This window comes from Episyrphus balteatus, chromosome 3, assembly GCF_945859705.1.
Source record: "Episyrphus balteatus chromosome 3, idEpiBalt1.1, whole genome shotgun sequence".
Taxonomy (NCBI): Eukaryota; Metazoa; Arthropoda; class Insecta; order Diptera; family Syrphidae; genus Episyrphus; species Episyrphus balteatus.
This window is the reverse complement of record NC_079136.1, coordinates 87,105,829-87,125,252: the sequence shown is the minus strand read 5'-3', so window position 1 is coordinate 87,125,252 and position 19,424 is coordinate 87,105,829. Positions and strand designations below refer to the sequence as shown.

Below are 19,424 nucleotides of genomic sequence, written 5' to 3'. Positions count from 1 at the left end.
GTACCTTTTGTTTTGATCTGGATTTGTTTTTATGTCAAAACTGTTCTTACTTTGGTTCGATATATAAATATATTGATCAATATATAAATGTTCAATAAATCAATAGTACCTATAATAGTATCTGGAAAATGACTTTTTTTAAGTTTTGAGAATCACTTTGAAAATTAACACCACACAAACTAACAAGTTATTCTTTAGAAATCTCGAATAAACATTATTATTTAATGTTATCACAAAAGCAAAATTTCTTGAACAATATATTTTTTTCGTACTATACAAATAAATTAATAATTTTTTTTTGTTTTTTTTTTTTTAAATTGAAATTTTTGAAAATAAGTAAGTATGTTCTTAGTTGCAAGTTAGGTTAGTACAAAATTAAATGCGTACTTCCTCCTACAGTTCAAGGCTATAAAAAACCTAATTAAAGAACTGAATTTAATCAAAATCGTAAGATCGGGAATATTTGAATGAATCAAAAATGTTATATTGGAGTTATTCAAAACAAGCATTTAAGTAAATTATTTCTCCGTATTTCAAGAAAACCAGTTTGTTAGCCTCTGTAGCCGCGTTTCTTCATGCATGCATTTCGCACGTTGAGAAAGATAGTGTCGCAATTCAAAAAGTGATTTTGAATATGGTTTTCTTATTTACTTCGGCTGAAAAATCGTTATTTTTGAGTTGTGTCACTATGCTTCTGAACGTAAGATAAGGCAGTATTTATATTTGAATCAGAGATTTTTTGGCAGATCCAATGATCTTTTGTGGCAAATTGGCCAAGAGATTTATTTTTATTCGTAATACTATGTTTCCACCTACGCTAAATCCGAGATTTAGCTAAGTAGATTTAGAATAAATCTCGAGATTTATTTTAAATCTACTTCGCTCAACCTCAGATTTGGGTCCAGCTACCCTAAATCTAAGTTTTCACCTACTTTCAATCCGAGATTTAGAACAAAACTCGAGATTTATGCTAAATCTACTTAGCTAAATATCGGATTCAGGGTAAGTGGAAACGTAGTATAAGTAACTGTGTGTGGACGATTTTTTTAAACATATAAAAGTCATGTAAGAGTTTCGTGTGCAAATAGGTGTAAATCTCGATAAAAAAGGCAATGAGTATTTTATATAATGGGTTTGAAAGAACTTTAATGGTTTATAACATCGCTAATAACAATTTCCGCTAAAAGAAAGATTTTGTGTTTACATCAATAAAATTGAACTTTCCAAAATGGCATTTAATACATATCTATTTTTATCAAAAATGCGTTTGTATACAATATGAGTTTCTTTGTTTTCTTAACGGGCTTTTTTGTTTATAATATAAGAAAATCGTTTTAAGCATTTTTGTAAATAAATAATATTCAAAAAGTAAAGAAAAATGATTTAAATAAAGAAAATCTATCTCCGTTTTCATAAACAAATTAATCCCCATCTTAACAGTTGGAATATCCATTGATAATAGTAGTAGATATTTCTATTGTTTCATTTTAAATTTCTTGATTCGAAAAAAAGTGTATGCTACTGATGAGCACCATTGTATATATATTTCCATAGTACTATCATGAAGTAAAACGATCTTAGGAACTCTAGTGGTGACTTGAAAAAGCAGAATTTGTATGAAAAAAACACACTGAGCGCCACCTCAAAAAAGTGGCGACATCAACTAATACTAAATTCGACTTCATGATAGTACTATAGAAATATATATACAATGATGAGCACCTCGCTTAATATTTTAAATTTCGTTCAGTCCACTGAACTGAAATTTCAGAAATTGGGACATGTGACAGGTGTTTGTATGTATCAAAAATCCTTACGTTACGCGTTTCAAAAAAGATCTGTTTCCTTTAACTATTTGCATGTTAGACAAAATTTTTCTCCTTTGTTACATTATTTAATTTAAATTGTTAATAAAATAAAAGGTATAGCACACCAAGTTCTGTAAAGCTACAAAACGGCTAATACATAATTTCTAAACATTAGGTTCAAGTTTCAGAATTTGGTGAATCATATTTTTTTTAAGTTATCAACACTTAAACCAAAAGAATACACAAAAAAATGAGTCGCGACAAAAGAAAATCGCATTTATTTAGGAATTATGATTCACCAAATTATGATTTATAAACCAAAATGTTCTTGAACGTTTTCTGAACAAACGTTATAAATTTCAGAATTTGGTGAATCATACTTTTTGAATTACCTTCTTCGAAAGTTCAAAATTATTCGCAGACACTTGCGAAAAAAATACAAAAGCCCATATAACTCTTGAACTAAGATTCACCAAATTATGATTTATGTACCAAAATGCTCTTGAACGTTTTCTGAACAAACGTTATAAATTTCAGAATTTGGTGAATCATACTTTTTGAATTACCTTCTTCGAAAGTTCAAAATTATTCGCAGACACTTGCGAAAAAAATACAAAAGCCCATATAACTCTTGAACTAAGATTCACCAAATTATGATTTATGTACCAAAATGTTCTTGAACGTTTTCTGAACAAATGTTATAAATTTCAGAATTAGGTGAATCATACTTTTTGAATTACCTTCTTCGAAAGTTCAAAATTATTCGCAGACACTTGCGAAAAAAATACAAAAGCCCATATAACTCTTGAACTAAGATTCACCAAATTATGATTTATGTACCAAAATGTTCTTGAACGTTTTCTGAACAAATGTTATAAATTTCAGAATTAGGTGAATCATACTTTTTGAATTACCTTCTTCGAAAGTTCAAAATTATTCGCAAACACTTTCGCAACTGTCTGTGAATAATTTTGAACTTTCGAAGAAGGTAATTCAAAAAGTATGATTCACCAAATTCTGAAATTTATAACGTTTGTTCAGAAAACGTTCAAGAACATTTTGGTACATAAATCATAATTTGGTGAATCTTAGTTCAAGAGTTATATGGGCTTTTGTATTTTTTTCGCAAGTGTCTGCGAATAATTTTGAACTTTCGAAGAAGGTAATTCAAAAAGTATGATTCACCAAATTCTGAAATTTATAACGTTTGTTCAGAAAACGTTCAAGAACATTTTGGTACATAAATCATAATTTGGTGAATCTTAGTTCAAGAGTTATATGGGCTTTTGTATTTTTTTCGCAAGTGTCTGCGAATAATTTTGAACTTTCGAAGAAGGTAATTCAAAAAGTATGATTCACCAAATTCTGAAATTTATAACGTTTGTTCAGAAAACGTTCAAGAACATTTTGGTACATAAATCATAATTTGGTGAATCTTAGTTCAAGAGTTATATGGGCTTTTGTATTTTTTTCGCAAGTGTCTGCGAATAATTTTGAACTTTCGAAGAAGGTAATTCAAAAAGTATGATTCACCAAATTCTGAAATTTATAACGTTTGTTCAGAAAACGTTCAAGAACATTTTGGTACATAAATCATAATTTGGTGAATCTTAGTTCAAGAGTTATATGGGCTTTTGTATTTTTTTCGCAAGTGTCTGCGAATAATTTTGAACTTTCGAAGAAGGTAATTCAAAAAGTATGATTCACCAAATTCTGAAATTTATAACGTTTGTTCAGAAAACGTTCAAGAACATTTTGGTACATAAATCATAATTTGGTGAATCTTAGTTCAAGAGTTATATGGGCTTTTGTATTTTTTTCGCAAGTGTCTGCGAATAATTTTGAACTTTCGAAGAAGGTAATTCAAAAAGTATGATTCACCAAATTCTGAAATTTATAACGTTTGTTCAGAAAACGTTCAAGAACATTTTGGTACATAAATCATAATTTGGTGAATCTTAGTTCAAGAGTTATATGGGCTTTTGTATTTTTTTCGCAAGTGTCTGCGAATAATTTTGAACTTTCGAAGAAGGTAATTCAAAAAGTATGATTCACCAAATTCTGAAATTTATAACGTTTGTTCAGAAAACGTTCAAGAACATTTTGGTACATAAATCATAATTTGGTGAATCTTAGTTCAAGAGTTATATGGGCTTTTGTATTTTTTTCGCAAGTGGTAATTCGAAGAAGGTAATTCAAAAAGTATGATTCACCAAATTCTGAAATTTATAACGTTTGTTCAGAAAACGTTCAAGAACATTTTGGTACATAAATCATAATTTGGTGAATCTTAGTTCAAGAGTTATATGGGCTTTTGTATTTTTTTCGCAAGTGTCTGCGAATAATTTTGAACTTTCGAAGAAGGTAATTCAAAAAGTATGATTCACCAAATTCTGAAATTTATAACGTTTGTTCAGAAAACGTTCAAGAACATTTTGGTTTATAAATCATAATTTGGTGAATCATAATTCCTAAATAAATGCGATTTTCTTTTGTCGCGACTCATTTTTTTGTGTATTCTTTTGGTTTAAGTGTTGATAACTTAAAAAAAATATGATTCACCAAATTCTGAAACTTGAACCTAATGTTTAGAAATTATGTATTAGCCGTTTTGTAGCTTTACAGAACTTGGTGTGCTATACCTTTTATTTTATTAACAATTTAAATTAAATAATGTAACAAAGGAGAAAAATTTTGTCTAACATGCAAATAGTTAAAGGAAACAGATCTTTTTTGAAACGCGTAACGTAAGGATTTTTGATACATACAAACACCTGTCACATGTCCCAATTTCTGAAATTTCAGTTCAGTGGACTGAACGAAATTTAAAATATTAAGCGAGGTGCTCATCAGTAGCATACACTTTTTTTCGAATCAAGAAATTTAAAATGAAACAATAGAAATATCTACTACTATTATCAATGGATATTCCAACTGTTAAGATGGGGATTAATTTGTTTATGAAAACGGAGATAGATTTTCTTTATTTAAATCATTTTTCTTTACTTTTTGAATATTATTTATTTACAAAAATGCTTAAAACGATTTTCTTATATTATAAACAAAAAAGCCCGTTAAGAAAACAAAGAAACTCATATTGTATACAAACGCATTTTTGATAAAAATAGATATGTATTAAATGCCATTTTGGAAAGTTCAATTTTATTGATGTAAACACAAAATCTTTCTTTTAGCGGAAATTGTTATTAGCGATGTTATAAACCATTAAAGTTCTTTCAAACCCATTATATAAAATACTCATTGCCTTTTTTATCGAGATTTACACCTATTTGCACACGAAACTCTTACATGACTTTTATATGTTTAAAAAAATCGTCCACACACAGTTACTTATACTACGTTTCCACTTACCCTGAATCCGATATTTAGCTAAGTAGATTTAGCATAAATCTCGAGTTTTGTTCTAAATCTCGGATTGAAAGTAGGTGAAAACTTAGATTTAGGGTAGCTGGACCCAAATCTGAGGTTGAGCGAAGTAGATTTAAAATAAATCTCGAGATTTATTCTAAATCTACTTAGCTAAATCTCGGATTTAGCGTAGGTGGAAACATAGTATTACGAATAAAAATAAATCTCTTGGCCAATTTGCCACAAAAGATCATTGGATCTGCCAAAAAATCTCTGATTCAAATATAAATACTGCCTTATCTTACGTTCAGAAGCATAGTGACACAACTCAAAAATAACGATTTTTCAGCCGAAGTAAATAAGAAAACCATATTCAAAATCACTTTTTGAATTGCGACACTATCTTTCTCAACGTGCGAAATGCATGCATGAAGAAACGCGGCTACAGAGGCTAACAAACTGGTTTTCTTGAAATACGGAGAAATAATTTACTTAAATGCTTGTTTTGAATAACTCCAATATAACATTTTTGATTCATTCAAATATTCCCGATCTTACGATTTTGATTAAATTCAGTTCTTTAATTAGGTTTTTTATAGCCTTGAACTGTAGGAGGAAGTACGCATTTAATTTTGTACTAACCTAACTTGCAACTAAGAACATACTTACTTATTTTCAAAAATTTCAATTTAAAAAAAAAAAAAACAAAAAAAAATTATTAATTTATTTGTATAGTACGAAAAAAATATATTGTTCAAGAAATTTTGCTTTTGTGATAACATTAAATAATAATGTTTATTCGAGATTTCTAAAGAATAACTTGTTAGTTTGTGTGGTGTTAATTTTCAAAGTGATTCTCAAAACTTAAAAAAAGTCATTTTCCAGATACTATTATAGGTACTATTGATTTATTGAACATTTATATATTGATCAATATATTTATATATCGAACCAAAGTAAGAACAGTTTTGACATAAAAACAAATCCAGATCAAAACAAAAGGTACCTATGTTCTTCAAAATTGTTTTTTGTTCATCAATTTTATTTTCCGCGAAATTGTTTAATTAAATAACAAGACTTGTTAAAAACTAATTATTATTATTATTATTCATTGGGTCAATTTTCCAATAGTTGTTTCTGATTCATTTGTTCTGTAATGTTGGCGTTCCAAAGCCTATGCTGGGTGCAATTTTTCCACTGCTACTATCCAACGATTCTCTGAAAAAAAAAAAATTGTATTAAAACAATTGTAACATTTTTTAGGGGTAAATAAAAGCAAAGTGCTACAATGGGACGGTATTGTTTTTGTTTACTATTTTTTATATCTTAAGATATCGATTCCAAAGACAATAATTGTATATTTGGGTTTAGGTAGGTACATCGTACATGTAAGCCTACATTTTGGTTAACAAATTTTGTGGTAGTGCTATACTTTAAAATAGATTGCAAGATTCCATATAAACAAAAAAAAAATAATATTCACACAAGAAAACATTGTTATCCGATTCTGTCTGATGAAACTTGTAGATCACAAAAAAGGTAGTTGAAACCCGATAGCAAAATCCTACCCATTTGAAGACAGACATACATATACACAAGTAATTGGCATAATTTTGCATTAGACACGCTAAAAAAATTATAACACAGCAGAACAGTTTCAAGAGAAACATAATACATATGTAACAAAATTGTCAGAACAAAGAACATAATTATTTGACTGTTTTCACGAATCTGGGTTTTACTGGCCGTGTAATGAAGGCATGCTAGCAAGGAGGTGCAATTTTGATTAGTTTAAGCATAGATCTGACAAACATTTTTGTCAAATATAAGAATTAAAATGTTGAAAACTTTGCATTTGAAAATAATATTAAATTTTTGTAGGTACTTTATTAATAGAAGCACCTGACTCCAGGAGCATTAACAATAATAATTTTGACTATATGCTTGTAGGACCTTTATAACTTTTAAATGCATGCTGCACGGCACAAGTCAGAAGGAATAGAAAATAGGAAAGATTATAGGAAAGAATTTTTTGTTGCATTCTATCGATAAAAAAAAATAACTTGTGAAAGCAAATCACAAAGACAACATTCTTTGACTAACCTTGCTTTGGGATGGTCTTGAAACCATCGTATGATTAACACTATTTACATGTGGCGTTGTCGCACTGCCCGCTCTTGCCTATACTACTCTCACCAGCTTGATCATGTTTATTTTTTTTCTTTATCAAGAGCAGATATGCATCATCTGGATCAAACTTATTTATAAGTTGTTTAAACTGAAAAACTGAAAGAGAATAAATTCTTTTACATTTATCATAAAGAACATATGTACATAGGGTAGATGTACCCATTTCCGAACAGCTCCAGTAGCCGAACACTTTTCACTTAAATATGTAAAATCAAACTGTTTTGTCCCGTTAGAAGTAAAAACCCGGTTAAACTAGAATCTATATACTATATTCGATCACTCCTTGCGATATCTCGCTCAGAAATCTATATTTTCTTGTTCAAATAGCTTTCAGTTTGTCGGAAGGATCAGATGCGTAAAATTATCGTATTTTTTTTGTAAAAAAATTAGTTTGAGTGGTCACATGAAATAGTGTTTTTTTTTAATAAAAATAAAGTTTAGGCTAAATTTTATAATTTTATGCATTAGTTTAGACAATAAGTAATTGATTTTAATATTTTTTTAAAAAAATTGTATATACTTATTCTTATTTTAAACTGTTCGGAAATAGGAAGCCAATTTTTATGATTTTCCTTTCTCCGAACAGTACTGTTTGGAACTAGGCAACTGCTTTAAATTTTATATATTTAATATTTTTTTAATAAATATTTATACAAATTTATAAATATTTAAACAAAATAAATAATTATTCATATTTCATAAAAAAATGCACTTCATTTCTTCTCCGAATACAACCCACATCGTGCTACACATGTAGCCGGCAGATGTTGGAGCTCAAAAGTCACTGTCGAGCTTCAATGTGGGAATGGACCAGTTTAAAAGGCAACGAACGTTGGAAAATTCCTAGGTGACAAAAGCAAACTTCTGCGGACTGTTGTGCACGTTTTAGAAAATAAAGACCTTTTTGGTTTTGTACAAATGCATTGCGCAGATATGGAATTAATCCCTTCGCGGTCGACCATACAAAATGCATCCATAGTAACTTTCTCTTATATGTCTACCAACCAGTTATTAGAATGCACATCTAACGCTAAGTATTCATAGCCATAACTTAAAAAAAAGTTCGTTTTAAAAAACCGTTTTTAAATTTGTATCGGAAGCACCGACAAAACTGAGCCCATTGAAGAGCCAGAACCAAATGATATAGGCCCGTTTCCTATATGGTTTATAAATATATATGTATGGAACATTTTTGTTTACCTTGAAAGTTCCATATTTTTGTTATTTAAATTAATTGTAAAAGAGTTTTTATCTAAATAATAGAAGAAAATTGTTAAAATTTATGGTGTTCGGAATTAGGCACATTAGTGTTCGGAATCAGGCACCTTGTGTTCGGCTTCTGGTGAAAACGACATGCCTTCGGTTTTTATTTTTTTATAAGAAAACTTTTGTACTCATTGACAAAATTTTATTTTTTTATAATAAAGTATTCTTACAGCTTTCGTAAAAAAAATATTTTAACTTTTTTTCTTCAATAAATAATTTTTTGCAGCTTTTTTACTTTTGAATTTCCGTTAACTGTTCGGGTATTGGTACATCTACCCTACATATAAATAAATCTTTCTCATCTTCTGGATTTAAACAGACATCACTTGATTTTATGACCAATTCCTTAATTTCTGCAATTGAAATTGGGCACTGTTTTCGTCGTAACAATTTTTTGTAAAATGTTTGTGTTATTTGATATTTTACCGTCTTCTTAGCCTGCAGGGCGTACATATCTTTCAAATACTGTTTCAGTATACACGCCCACACTGACGTTATACGTTTCCAAATGTCGCCAATAACCTCGGGTAAACGTTTAAAGAAAACATGTGGATTTTCCTCATGGTCTTCAAGAATATCGTCTGCATTTTCAGCAGGTTTGACATTCTTTGAATGTGGCTACTAGATTTTATAAATCAGATCAGAGGGGCGCATCTTGAACAACATATGGAAATTAGGTACATTGTCAGCGATGTAGAGCATCTGACGGAGTGTATTTTGATCATCAAATTGCTTGATTAGTGTTAAGACTAAGCACGTTGTTGATTTTTCGATTCGTTGCACTTTCATATTAATCTCCTTTAGCCTGGGATCTTCTTGATACGCTCACTATAATAAAATGTTATTTGTTATTTAAGATTCTTGGAATCTGTACCAAGAGTCTATATGTTGCAATCAGCATAAGACGTACTAAACCTTGTCGCAATACTACACTCATCCTTTGCAGCATAAAGTCTAGGATAGCTTGCACATATGTATAATTGAATGATTCTGTTGGCCATCATATAAAATCTTCTTCCTTTTTTGTTTTTCCCTTAAGAAAATGCTTAAGATTTGTTTATAAATAAAAAGAAAAACTGATGGTGGCGGCTTGCAAACATAAGTCTATTGGACTCTTTTTTTCTGAAGCACCTTAATGCATTTAACACAACCAACGATGGATAAGTTCCGTAGGTTTTAGCACTTCCCATAAAAGGACAATAAATAATTAACAAAAAATATTTTTAGAAAATTACAGACCGGGATATAGGTATATTTAGGATGTACATAAAAGTTTGTCGAGAACTTTTCTTTTTTTGTTTGTTTAAATAGAAAGAAACGCGGGAAAAAATGTGAAATAAATTATGGGCTGTCAAAAATGTTGACGTTGTTTGGGACAGATTTTGTTTCATGTGTGTTGGTTTTGTGTACGTGTATGACAGATTTTACTACGTTACATAACATTACGTCGCGTAACGTTAAATATGTGTGTAAATTGTAATTGTTTATAGAACTGTCATTTTTTTCACATTTTGTTAATTATTTATTAAACTATGATTCACCAAATTCTAAAATTGATTAACCAAATTTCACAAAGCGATTTCCGATCGATTGATACCAAAAAACCCTATTTTTGTTACTATCGTTTGCTAACTATACGCCAAACCTTAAATTGTTAATAACTTTTAAACTAGGATTCACCAAATTCTAAAATTTGTTGACCAAATTTCACCTAATTCTCACCTAATTATTTGCATCAAAATTTTTAAAAATCGTGAAAACTCGCTGCTAACTATACGGCGGTGAGGTACGGGTAGCGGTAACGATATTTGTATGAAAAAAATTCCACATCTGAACGTTGATATGTCAGTTTGGAATTTTTTTCATACAAGTACCGTTACCTCTACCCGTACCGCTACCTCATACCCTCCGGTGTGGCCAAGCCTTAAGGCCTCTATCTAAAAAAGGTCTTTGTGAAAATGTAGTTGACGAATTATTAAGGGTATGCTAAATTTTATTTATTTACTACTACAACTGCAACAAACAAATTTTGCAGCATTGTATTTGTATTGCAATAGGGTTAGGGTATAGCAAAAGTGTAAAAAATTGTAGTCTGTATATTTGGCTGTTTAAGTTTAAGAAAATGTTACAATTTTGCAACGATACAAGACCATTTGCATCGAATAGTGAATATTCCTATTGGCGATTGGTAAAGTTGAAATGCGCTACCGGGTGGTCAAAACAAAAACTAAAATCAACAGGACGGAAGGAGTTAGCATCCGACATTTTACTTTTTTTTTTGTTAGGACTTTTGACATGGACGCCATTTTTAGAAATACAAAATGTAAACATTCGTCCTGTTAAAATTAGTTCAAAATTTGAAACTACGGCGCTAGTTGTATGTGCTTCAATCACCAATTGTTCTTTTGTATATTTTGTCGAACTTCTTCCTCATTGAACAGACTCACTAAAAATCACTAAAAAAAAATCAAAACAAACAGAACTTAAAACTTGGTAAAACGTCAAATAATCCAATGTCAATTTTCATTCATAAATATAAACTTCAATGCAAAATTCAAACCATAAAATACATTTTTGTATGTTTTATTCTAATTTATAAACAAGTAAAAACAAAAATTTTATTTTTGCACTTCTTGCTGTATTAAATGAAAACTAAAATTCTTATAAAATAATATAAGTATACAAAAAAATGCACTCAATAAATTCGTGTCGAATTTGTCTAAAGGCAGACGACGGATCCGATATGGAGTTGCCCTTTGATGAAATATTTGAAGAAAGTGTTTTGTTTAACAAAATTGAAATTTGTGGAGGAATAAAGGTTTGTTAAAATTTTCATAAACAAACCATCAAAAGTTCAAATTTAATTTGATGTATCTCTCACAGTTGGAACTACGAGATGGTCTTCCTAAAAAAATATGCAGCAAATGCGTAACATCGCTTAACATTTCCTACGAATTTCGCGACATTTGTCAGACCAACGATTTAAAGCTTAAACAAATGTTAGCTGATGAAGAGGTAAAATTAATAAGCTATTGTATTTAAATTCTTTTTTATTTAAATTTTAACATTTAATCGAATGAAGCTTGAAATAAAAGATGAACCACATTTTGAGTATGTTCAAGAGTTAGGAACTCTCGAAGAACTACTTTTATCTGAACGTTCAAATCATTCCGCCGACAGTGACGATGCATCAAGTTCGAAAGAAAAAAAAGTCAAAAAGAAAAGAGTCCGACAACCAACGAATAAAAAGAAAAAAGAAAAAGCCTTTCCTTCGCGAAAAGTTGGAAGACCTAGAACGAAAGACAGTCAAATCTGTGAACTTTGTGGAAATGTTTATCCAACAGTTTACCAGTTGACAATGCATCGCAGAAGACACGACTCGGAAAAACCATTTAGTTGCGAGTAGGTTTTTGATTTAAGTTTGTTTTTTATTTAAAATGTTTGTAAAATATTTTCAATTTATTTAGAATATGTCAAAAGAAATTCGCAAATCAACAAGAAACTAATAGACACATGAGAGTACACACTGGAGCTCGACCATTTAAGTGCAAATATTGCGATAGGACTTTTGGTGATCGCAGCACGAATATTAAACATGAACGTATACACACAAATGAGAGACCATTCAAATGCGAAACTTGCGGGAAATCTTTTACTTATTCGAATGTATTGAAAAATCATATGCTGACACACACAGGCGAAAAGCGTTTTGAGTAAGTTTTAATATTTAAACCAAATTAATAAGGATTCATCTAAGAAAAGCATAATAATGATGATTACTTTGCTACCTTCTTTTGTTCATCCTGTTTGCTATGGAATTTATTTGTGTTAAATTACTATCGGTCAATAATTATAATATATAAATTAATAAGAATTTCTATGAGCGTGCAAAAAAAAAATGATAAGTACGGCTGAAATAATTGAGTTATGCTTTCTTACTTACCTACTTATGATCGCCAGCATCCTAAAATGGCACTACAATTCATTGTAAACTTGTGCCTCAATTAACAAGCATCTCCAGCCCAGCTATATCTTTAGATTGCTGCTTCCAATTAAGCACGCCAAGTTGGTTTAAGTTCCCTTCCACTTGTAGGTATATCAAGTTTAAAATCTTATCTTTGAAACGAGGTAACATAGATTTTTTGACTTCTCCTAGCACGCAGCTGAAGCGAAACGAATTTTTTTTATACAAAAATAGCACAACGAAATCTTGAACGAAATTTAATTTTTTTTTTTTTGTTTTAAAACTTATTTTGTGATGATATTTTTTTGAATTTTTTTATTTATATTTTTATTATTTTGACTTTGACATAATATTCGATGGTATTTTTTCGTTAACATGTTTTCTGTTGAATTTAGAGACTTCAAAAATTTTTGTTTGGTTCCTCTTTAGCTGCGTACTAGGCTTCAGAATTAGGAATATCAAAATTAGAAACCTATATATTCGTTCAACGAAAACTTTTTTGTAACATTTTATTTTTTTATTATTACTTTTTAATATTTGCCTTAAAACATTTATGTGCCCTTAATTATGAAAGTGGACTAAGTCACTCCTAAAAATGGCATCAAATCTAGCCTAAAAATAATTATTATTTAAGGGGTAAAGTTTATTTGAACGCGAAATTGTAGTAAATAAACTTCTTTATTGCTCCTCTAGTGATTTCATAAAAGAAATATAATTAAATCGTTATAAGAAAATTATTATTTAAGTTTTTCTTTAAACAATGCAAAAAGTGACTTAGTCCACTTTCATAATCAAGGGCACATATGTAGTTGACAACATCAGCTGCGTTCCTTTGGAAATATTTATCTACTTTTTAGTACTTAAAGCTGCTTTGAACTACTTTTTCAGTATAGCAAAGTAGATCAAAGTAGTTTTAAGTACTAAAAAGTAGATAAATATTTCCAAAGGAACGCAGCTATCGTAATGCTAAAGTTAAGTACAAAATAATTCTTGGGTATATTTTAAGACAAACATTATTCTACAGTAACGCTCTATCTAAAAAATGTATAACACTTAGCGGTGATTTAAAAAGGCTAACTTTTATATACCTTTACTCATGTTAATGATAATTTCTCCGTTGATACTAAAGTTAAAAACTTCTTTAAGGTCTTAATTTTAAGAAGAAATGTTATTCTTTTTTGCTTAAAATTTTACCTGTTTTCCAATAATGTGAATACATTTTTTGTTTATTATTGTTTTCTTCATAAAACTAAATAAATAAAACAATGTGACTATCACCTTTAAAATACCGATTTCATTCTTTAACAATCGCTTTCTATATATCCAGAACCATTTATTTTTATTTAACGGTGTTGCATAATCATGCTACCATCTTTTCTCCACATTGGTATCTGGTTCCAAATCGAGGATATAACCGCTTTAATTCATGTATTGAGTAATACATCAAGTTATAATAAGGTTACATGTATAATAAGGGTCCATATTCATTTAATACTTTTTTTTAATCCTTAAATTTGTTGTCACCTGTTAAAATACAAAATATTGTTTTTTTTTACAGGTGTGACGTTTGTGACAAAAAGTTTTCCAGAGTATGCGAGTTAAAACAACATCTGGCAACAATTACCCATAAACAGAGAGAAGCAAAACTGAATTTCCCCATCAAACAAGATGAAAGCTTTAGTATTACTCAACTAACTAATTGAATATTTTAATTTAATTAAATTACAATACCATTGACAACAAAATAACATGAAAGGTACTTATTTGTAAACCATTTTCAAAAACATAAAACCATGTTCTACGTTTCTTATCGAAAGTGAATTGTTATCAGTATGGCAATTCGATCAAACTTTTAAACTCGAGGTGATTCCCTTTGAAGTGTTTTGTGGAGTTTAAATACTACAACGGGGAATGCAGAGTTATTGCAATTTTTGAAGGAAAAATTATTAATGCATAAATGTAGTTCTAAAGTAACTGATATACAAAAAAAGGTGGCCAATTTGGAAATATTGCAATAATTTCGAGTAAGTTAAGAAGAAAATAGTTTTTTGAATGCAGTTTTATTTATTACCATAAAACCAAGTTATTCATGTCAAAAATTAAAAGAAGAGTTTTGAAATAAGATATAAATTAAGAAAAAATGACAAATCTTCATAAATTAACATTTTATATTTTTGAAACAGGTCAGCAGTAATTCTTCGGGCATGCCTTGAATAAGGTTTGTTATATAATTTTGTCATCTAAATTGTTTCATTTCTAGACTAGAAGATTTCAGGCTACTGAGTGTCCCCAACCGTGTTCGATAGGATTCATGCCGATTTCCATTTTTTTGCAAGTACTGGGCGACGTGTGGTCTAGCATTGTTCTGAATCCACAAGAAGTTTTCACCAATCAACGGTACGAATGCAACCACATACTTCCATAGATAATTGCTGATGTAGTAGCTACAATAATTGTCCGATAACAATCCATCTAAAAGCGTGAATTAGGTTTAAGTCGTAACAGCTTTTTAAAAACTCGGACTTAAAAAAATATTTTGGAGGTGAACCGACAACAAAACTGATTGATTACGATGGATGTGCAAATGAACATAATATGTAGTTAATAGTTAGTTAGAACTGTAAAGAAATGTCAGTGAAATTTTTCTTCCCGAGCGAGTGCCCCACCACAAAAATTGAACTGAAATAAATTATAAATAATATCTTCTGAAAATTTGATTCCAAAGACCAAAATCCAATTTTCGAGGGGATCAACAATTTTCCAAAGAAAATTTTCATTCACGATAGCAATGATTAAAAGCTTCCTCAGATCCGTCATACAAGACACTTTTACAGCATAAGGATCAATAAAAAATTGAGCTTTTTTTTTATAGATGTCTAGTAACTTTTTTTTTTATTATCTTAAAATCTACTTTACTTATTATACAAAATAATTATTATAAAAAAAAAAAATCGATGTCTACCAGCAGCACCTCTTTCTCACCCTCCTCCTCCAACTATGTTGTACTATCTACAGCTTCGAAAAAAGGATGCTGCAAAGCTTCCTCAGCTGAAATACGTTTATGTGGATTTAATTCCAACAACTTGTACAACAAATCATAAGCACTCGCCGGAAATATATCATTACAAGACGGATCATGAGTTGTAAAAGATGATTCTTTACACAAACAGTCATAAAATAACTGATCGCAATTCTTACAAGTTTCAATCTCACTACCATCTATTGTCATATATTTCTTTTCTAATTCCGCAGAATACCCAATTGTCTTGTGATTACGAAGGCGAACACAAAGTTTCCTCAAATCCAGCGGTTTGGTCCAGTGACTAAGAGTCACAAGACGTCCCAAACCAAAGGCAGTCTTACGAATCGCCTTGTCACCGAAAATAGTAACCATTTCAGCCAAAGCAACATAATCATCGGGAGCTTTGAAGAATGGATAAACCGATGAGAGTATGGATATAAATATCACTCCTACAGCCCAGATATCAACTGCTGTCGATTGATCTGGATACTTTAACAGCACTTCCGGTGATCGATAGCCCGGAGTGCCAGCTCGAGATGCATGGATTTCCTTCTTAATCAAACAGATATTACAGATCTGCGGTTTCCCATAGCAATAGCACTTGGAATTCAACTTCCTATTTGTGCTGTATTGCGACGTTCGACTGGTATCGGATGGTGATGCTGGAGTGGCATTGTTTTCCACTCTATGCAATCCCGTGTTGTTTTTATTTCGCTGTTGCAAACGATCTGTTAAGCTTACCCCAAGGAGAACTGATTTGATTTGTCTACTAAGAGGTGACTGAAGCTGTGTATTCTTCGTTGGTGTTGTATTAACATTGAGTTGTCGCAGGGGCATCTTAAAGGGTGTCGTAGGCGTTTCTGGTTGCTGGGAACAACGCAGACGCTTTGCATTGCTTTCTTCTGGCGGTGTTGGAACTCTGTCATCGTCCTGTTCACATTCTCGTCTTCTTACTTTAAGTGTTGTATTATTTTTGACTATTTTGGGCATTTCTTGGGCCAGCCCAAAGTCAACTAAAAGGAATTGGCGGGAACGCCGATTATATAAAAAATTACTGGGCTTAACATCTCGATGGATGACATTGAATTTGTGTACACGACGCAGAGCAATTAAAAGATTCTTAATAAAACATTGGATTTCTTCCAAAGGCATTTTGTCATAGAAATCATGGAATCTATCATGCGGCAAGTATGGCATAACAAATGCCACCGATTCGTGGTGCCTTAAAGTGCAATAGATTCCAACAACATTATCTTTTCCACCAATCTCAGTCATGCATTTGAGTTCTTTGATAATTCGATCTGGATGACTTGTGGGCACATGATGTTTGATGGCATATTTTCTACGATGTTTTTGCTGTTGGTCTTGATCTTTTTTCAATGTTGCAAGGAGTACTGTACTGAATGTTCCGTTTCCAATACGACCAAGAACATTAAAGATGTTGTCAATTTCAGGGATTTTGGTTTTTAAATCGGAAACTGCTTCTTGACTTTTGTTACCTGTTATTGAAGTTATTGATGTTGGTTTTTGGGTAGTCTTTTCCATTGTTTTTAATTGAATTCAATATTTACAAAATTATTATGATAATAAAAAATAGAGAATTTTTTAAGAGCACATTCACAACACGGCGTAGGTTTTTTTTTTTTCTTGCTCTTTTGTTTGCTTTTGGTCAAGTTTCGGTTTTTGGTATAAATGTCAAAAAAGGAAAAAGATGCGTTCATTTAGCTGAAATTTGAGGATAGTTGTTTTTTATTTCATAGATTCGTTTTTCTTGCGATGTTTTTTCGTGTGCAAATTTGTTTGCAGATCGGACTAATTTAAGTGAAAATTAAAATTGTACACTTTGAAAACGGCTGAAATTGTCGAATAAATCTTATAGTTCCGCAAGAGTGAGTTTTTCTGATTGAGTTTTTCTCTGCATTGTTCTTAAGGCAATTTACACGTTTTTTTCGTGTACACAGAAGAATTCACTCTTGCGGCATTGGGTCCCTCCCGACTAACAATTTTGCTTCTGTAAAGCTTTATACATGCTTCTTTTGCTTCTATAAAGCCTTATAGAAGCAAAATTGTTAGTTGGGCTGTATTCACTACAGCAAAAATGAGATAATTTCAAATTAATTTTTTTTTCTATGCGTTTGACTTTCGAAATGAGATTATTTGCGTAATTACCTAATTTGGGCTCAAGTGAAAACAGGCTATTAAGGCTTGGCCACACCGGAGGGTATGCGGTAGAGGTACGGGTAGCGGTAACGATATTTGTATGAAAAAAATTCCACATCTGAACGTTGATATGTCAGTTTGGAATTTTTTTCACACAAGTACCGTTACCTCTACCCGTACCGCTACCGCATACCCTCCGGTGTGGCCAAGCCTTTAAAGGCTTGGCCGCACCGCCCAACTAGCACAACAGCTTCTGTAAATTGAAATCTCGCAGGTTCTACTTTGTATACAGCTTGTATTGAGCTTGACTTGTTCGGACTTGTTTAACAACTTCTAATAAGTTGTTTAAATACTGTTAAAGAAACTTACACGAAGAAAGCTTGTTTTTCTTATAAGCCTGTTTAATGAGTCTATAGAAGCTTTACAGAAATTACCAAGTTTTGTATTTGATTTTTGGTATTGATATTAAATAATCTAGATCGGACACTTTTTGGTTTTGACATTGAATAATTTAGCTCGGACATTTTTTGCTATTTGAACCGATTAAAGGTGTTGCGGACGCCTGGGGAACTGCCTCCAATCGAGTCAAGAAACCTGGAATGAAAACAGAAATAGAATTAATTACAAAAAAAAAAAGGAATGTAAACATTCCCTGAGAGGAAAATGTTTGGCAAACTTACCTGCTTGTGACGAATCCCTGGATGAGTACTCCAAATAGAAATTGTTGATAGAACCTGAAAGAGACAAAATAATTAATATGAGTTTTATAAATAATAATATTTAACAAAAAAATAAACAAAACAAGAATTCTTTTTATTACCTACCTGCCATGTTGAATTTGCCATGTTCGAATTTGATGTGACATAAATTATAGTCTATGGACTGACACCGACCAACCATTGTTCAGACTTAGCACCTTATATGGTTACATGAGGATCGAGTTGAATGGGCCGATTCGTGCCTACCCTTCAAGCAAACAAGTCCGACATCGGTCCGAATCCGCTCCGACTCGGGCGGAGCTGAGTCCGACTTCGGCTCAGAAACGGGTCCGAAGGTGTCTCTAATTAGTTGTTTTTATTTGTTCAATACGTACTTTTTGTTGATGTTCATGTTACGCGTTATAATTGTAGTTTTAGGTACAAACCAAAGTTTAACTTCCCATTCTGAATAGGACAGTATAATAACACCCTTAACCTAACAAGCCATCTATCGGTTGCTGGTTATAACAAACTAATATGAGTGTTCAGTTTTAGTACGTATGAACGTGCCCGATATTGAATTTCGAATTCGAAGATAGAAAAGGGGAATATAGAAATGCTCACCAATACATAGATGAGTGTATATAAGATTTACATATATTGAGAGATGTGAATCGGGTGATGTTTGTCCAGTTAGATTTAACATGCGGTACCAATTTTTTGAGGTACTCCGCCAACTGTCAAAGTGGTTTTCCCTTACTTTTTTTTCTTTAAGATCGGGCTTTTGACATCTCACCGAACTCGTGTCATTCGAAAATAATCCAGATACAGATCGGTTGTGCTATTGTGGCCAAAGTTTTTTTAAGACAAAACGAAAATAAAAATTGGTATAAACCCAAATTAAATTCAAAAACAAAAAAATTTATTTAGAAGAAAATAAAACAAAA

General features: G+C 31.0%; 3 protein-coding genes and 1 long non-coding RNA gene across 4 annotated transcripts in view; 1 reads left to right on the top strand and 3 right to left on the bottom strand.

Moving 5' to 3' along the window:
- LOC129914269 (TATA-binding protein-associated factor 172) overlaps positions 1-12,840 on the bottom strand; it is a 70,792-nt gene extending 57,952 nt beyond the window's left edge. The window contains exon 1 of the mRNA XM_055993439.1: positions 12,577-12,840. The gene's annotated coding sequence lies outside the window, so the exon portion shown is untranslated. The remainder of the gene's footprint in view (positions 1-12,576) is intronic.
- On the top strand, positions 11,160-15,464 carry LOC129914281 (transcription factor Ouib-like). Its single transcript, XM_055993457.1, has 7 exons — positions 11,160-11,451; positions 11,517-11,648; positions 11,716-12,035; positions 12,101-12,346; positions 14,156-14,353; positions 14,781-14,815; positions 14,873-15,464. Exons 1-5 carry the CDS (start codon positions 11,323-11,325, stop codon positions 14,298-14,300), a joined length of 972 nt encoding a protein of 323 aa, XP_055849432.1. The 5' UTR covers positions 11,160-11,322; the 3' UTR covers positions 14,301-14,353; positions 14,781-14,815; positions 14,873-15,464.
- On the bottom strand, positions 15,465-17,295 carry LOC129914274 (cell division cycle 7-related protein kinase-like). Its single transcript, XM_055993448.1, has one exon. The coding sequence runs from the start codon at positions 17,162-17,164 to the stop codon at positions 15,593-15,595; it is 1,572 nt and encodes a 523-aa protein (XP_055849423.1). The 5' UTR covers positions 17,165-17,295; the 3' UTR covers positions 15,465-15,592.
- Positions 17,296-18,315: 1,020 nt separating this feature from the next.
- Positions 18,316-19,349, bottom strand: LOC129914284 (uncharacterized). The gene is made up of 3 exons (XR_008772163.1): positions 18,604-19,349; positions 18,460-18,513; positions 18,316-18,373 (listed from the first exon to the last, which is right to left on the bottom strand). It is a non-coding gene; the product is annotated as an uncharacterized LOC129914284 (long non-coding RNA).
- Positions 19,350-19,424: the final 75 nt, after the last annotated feature.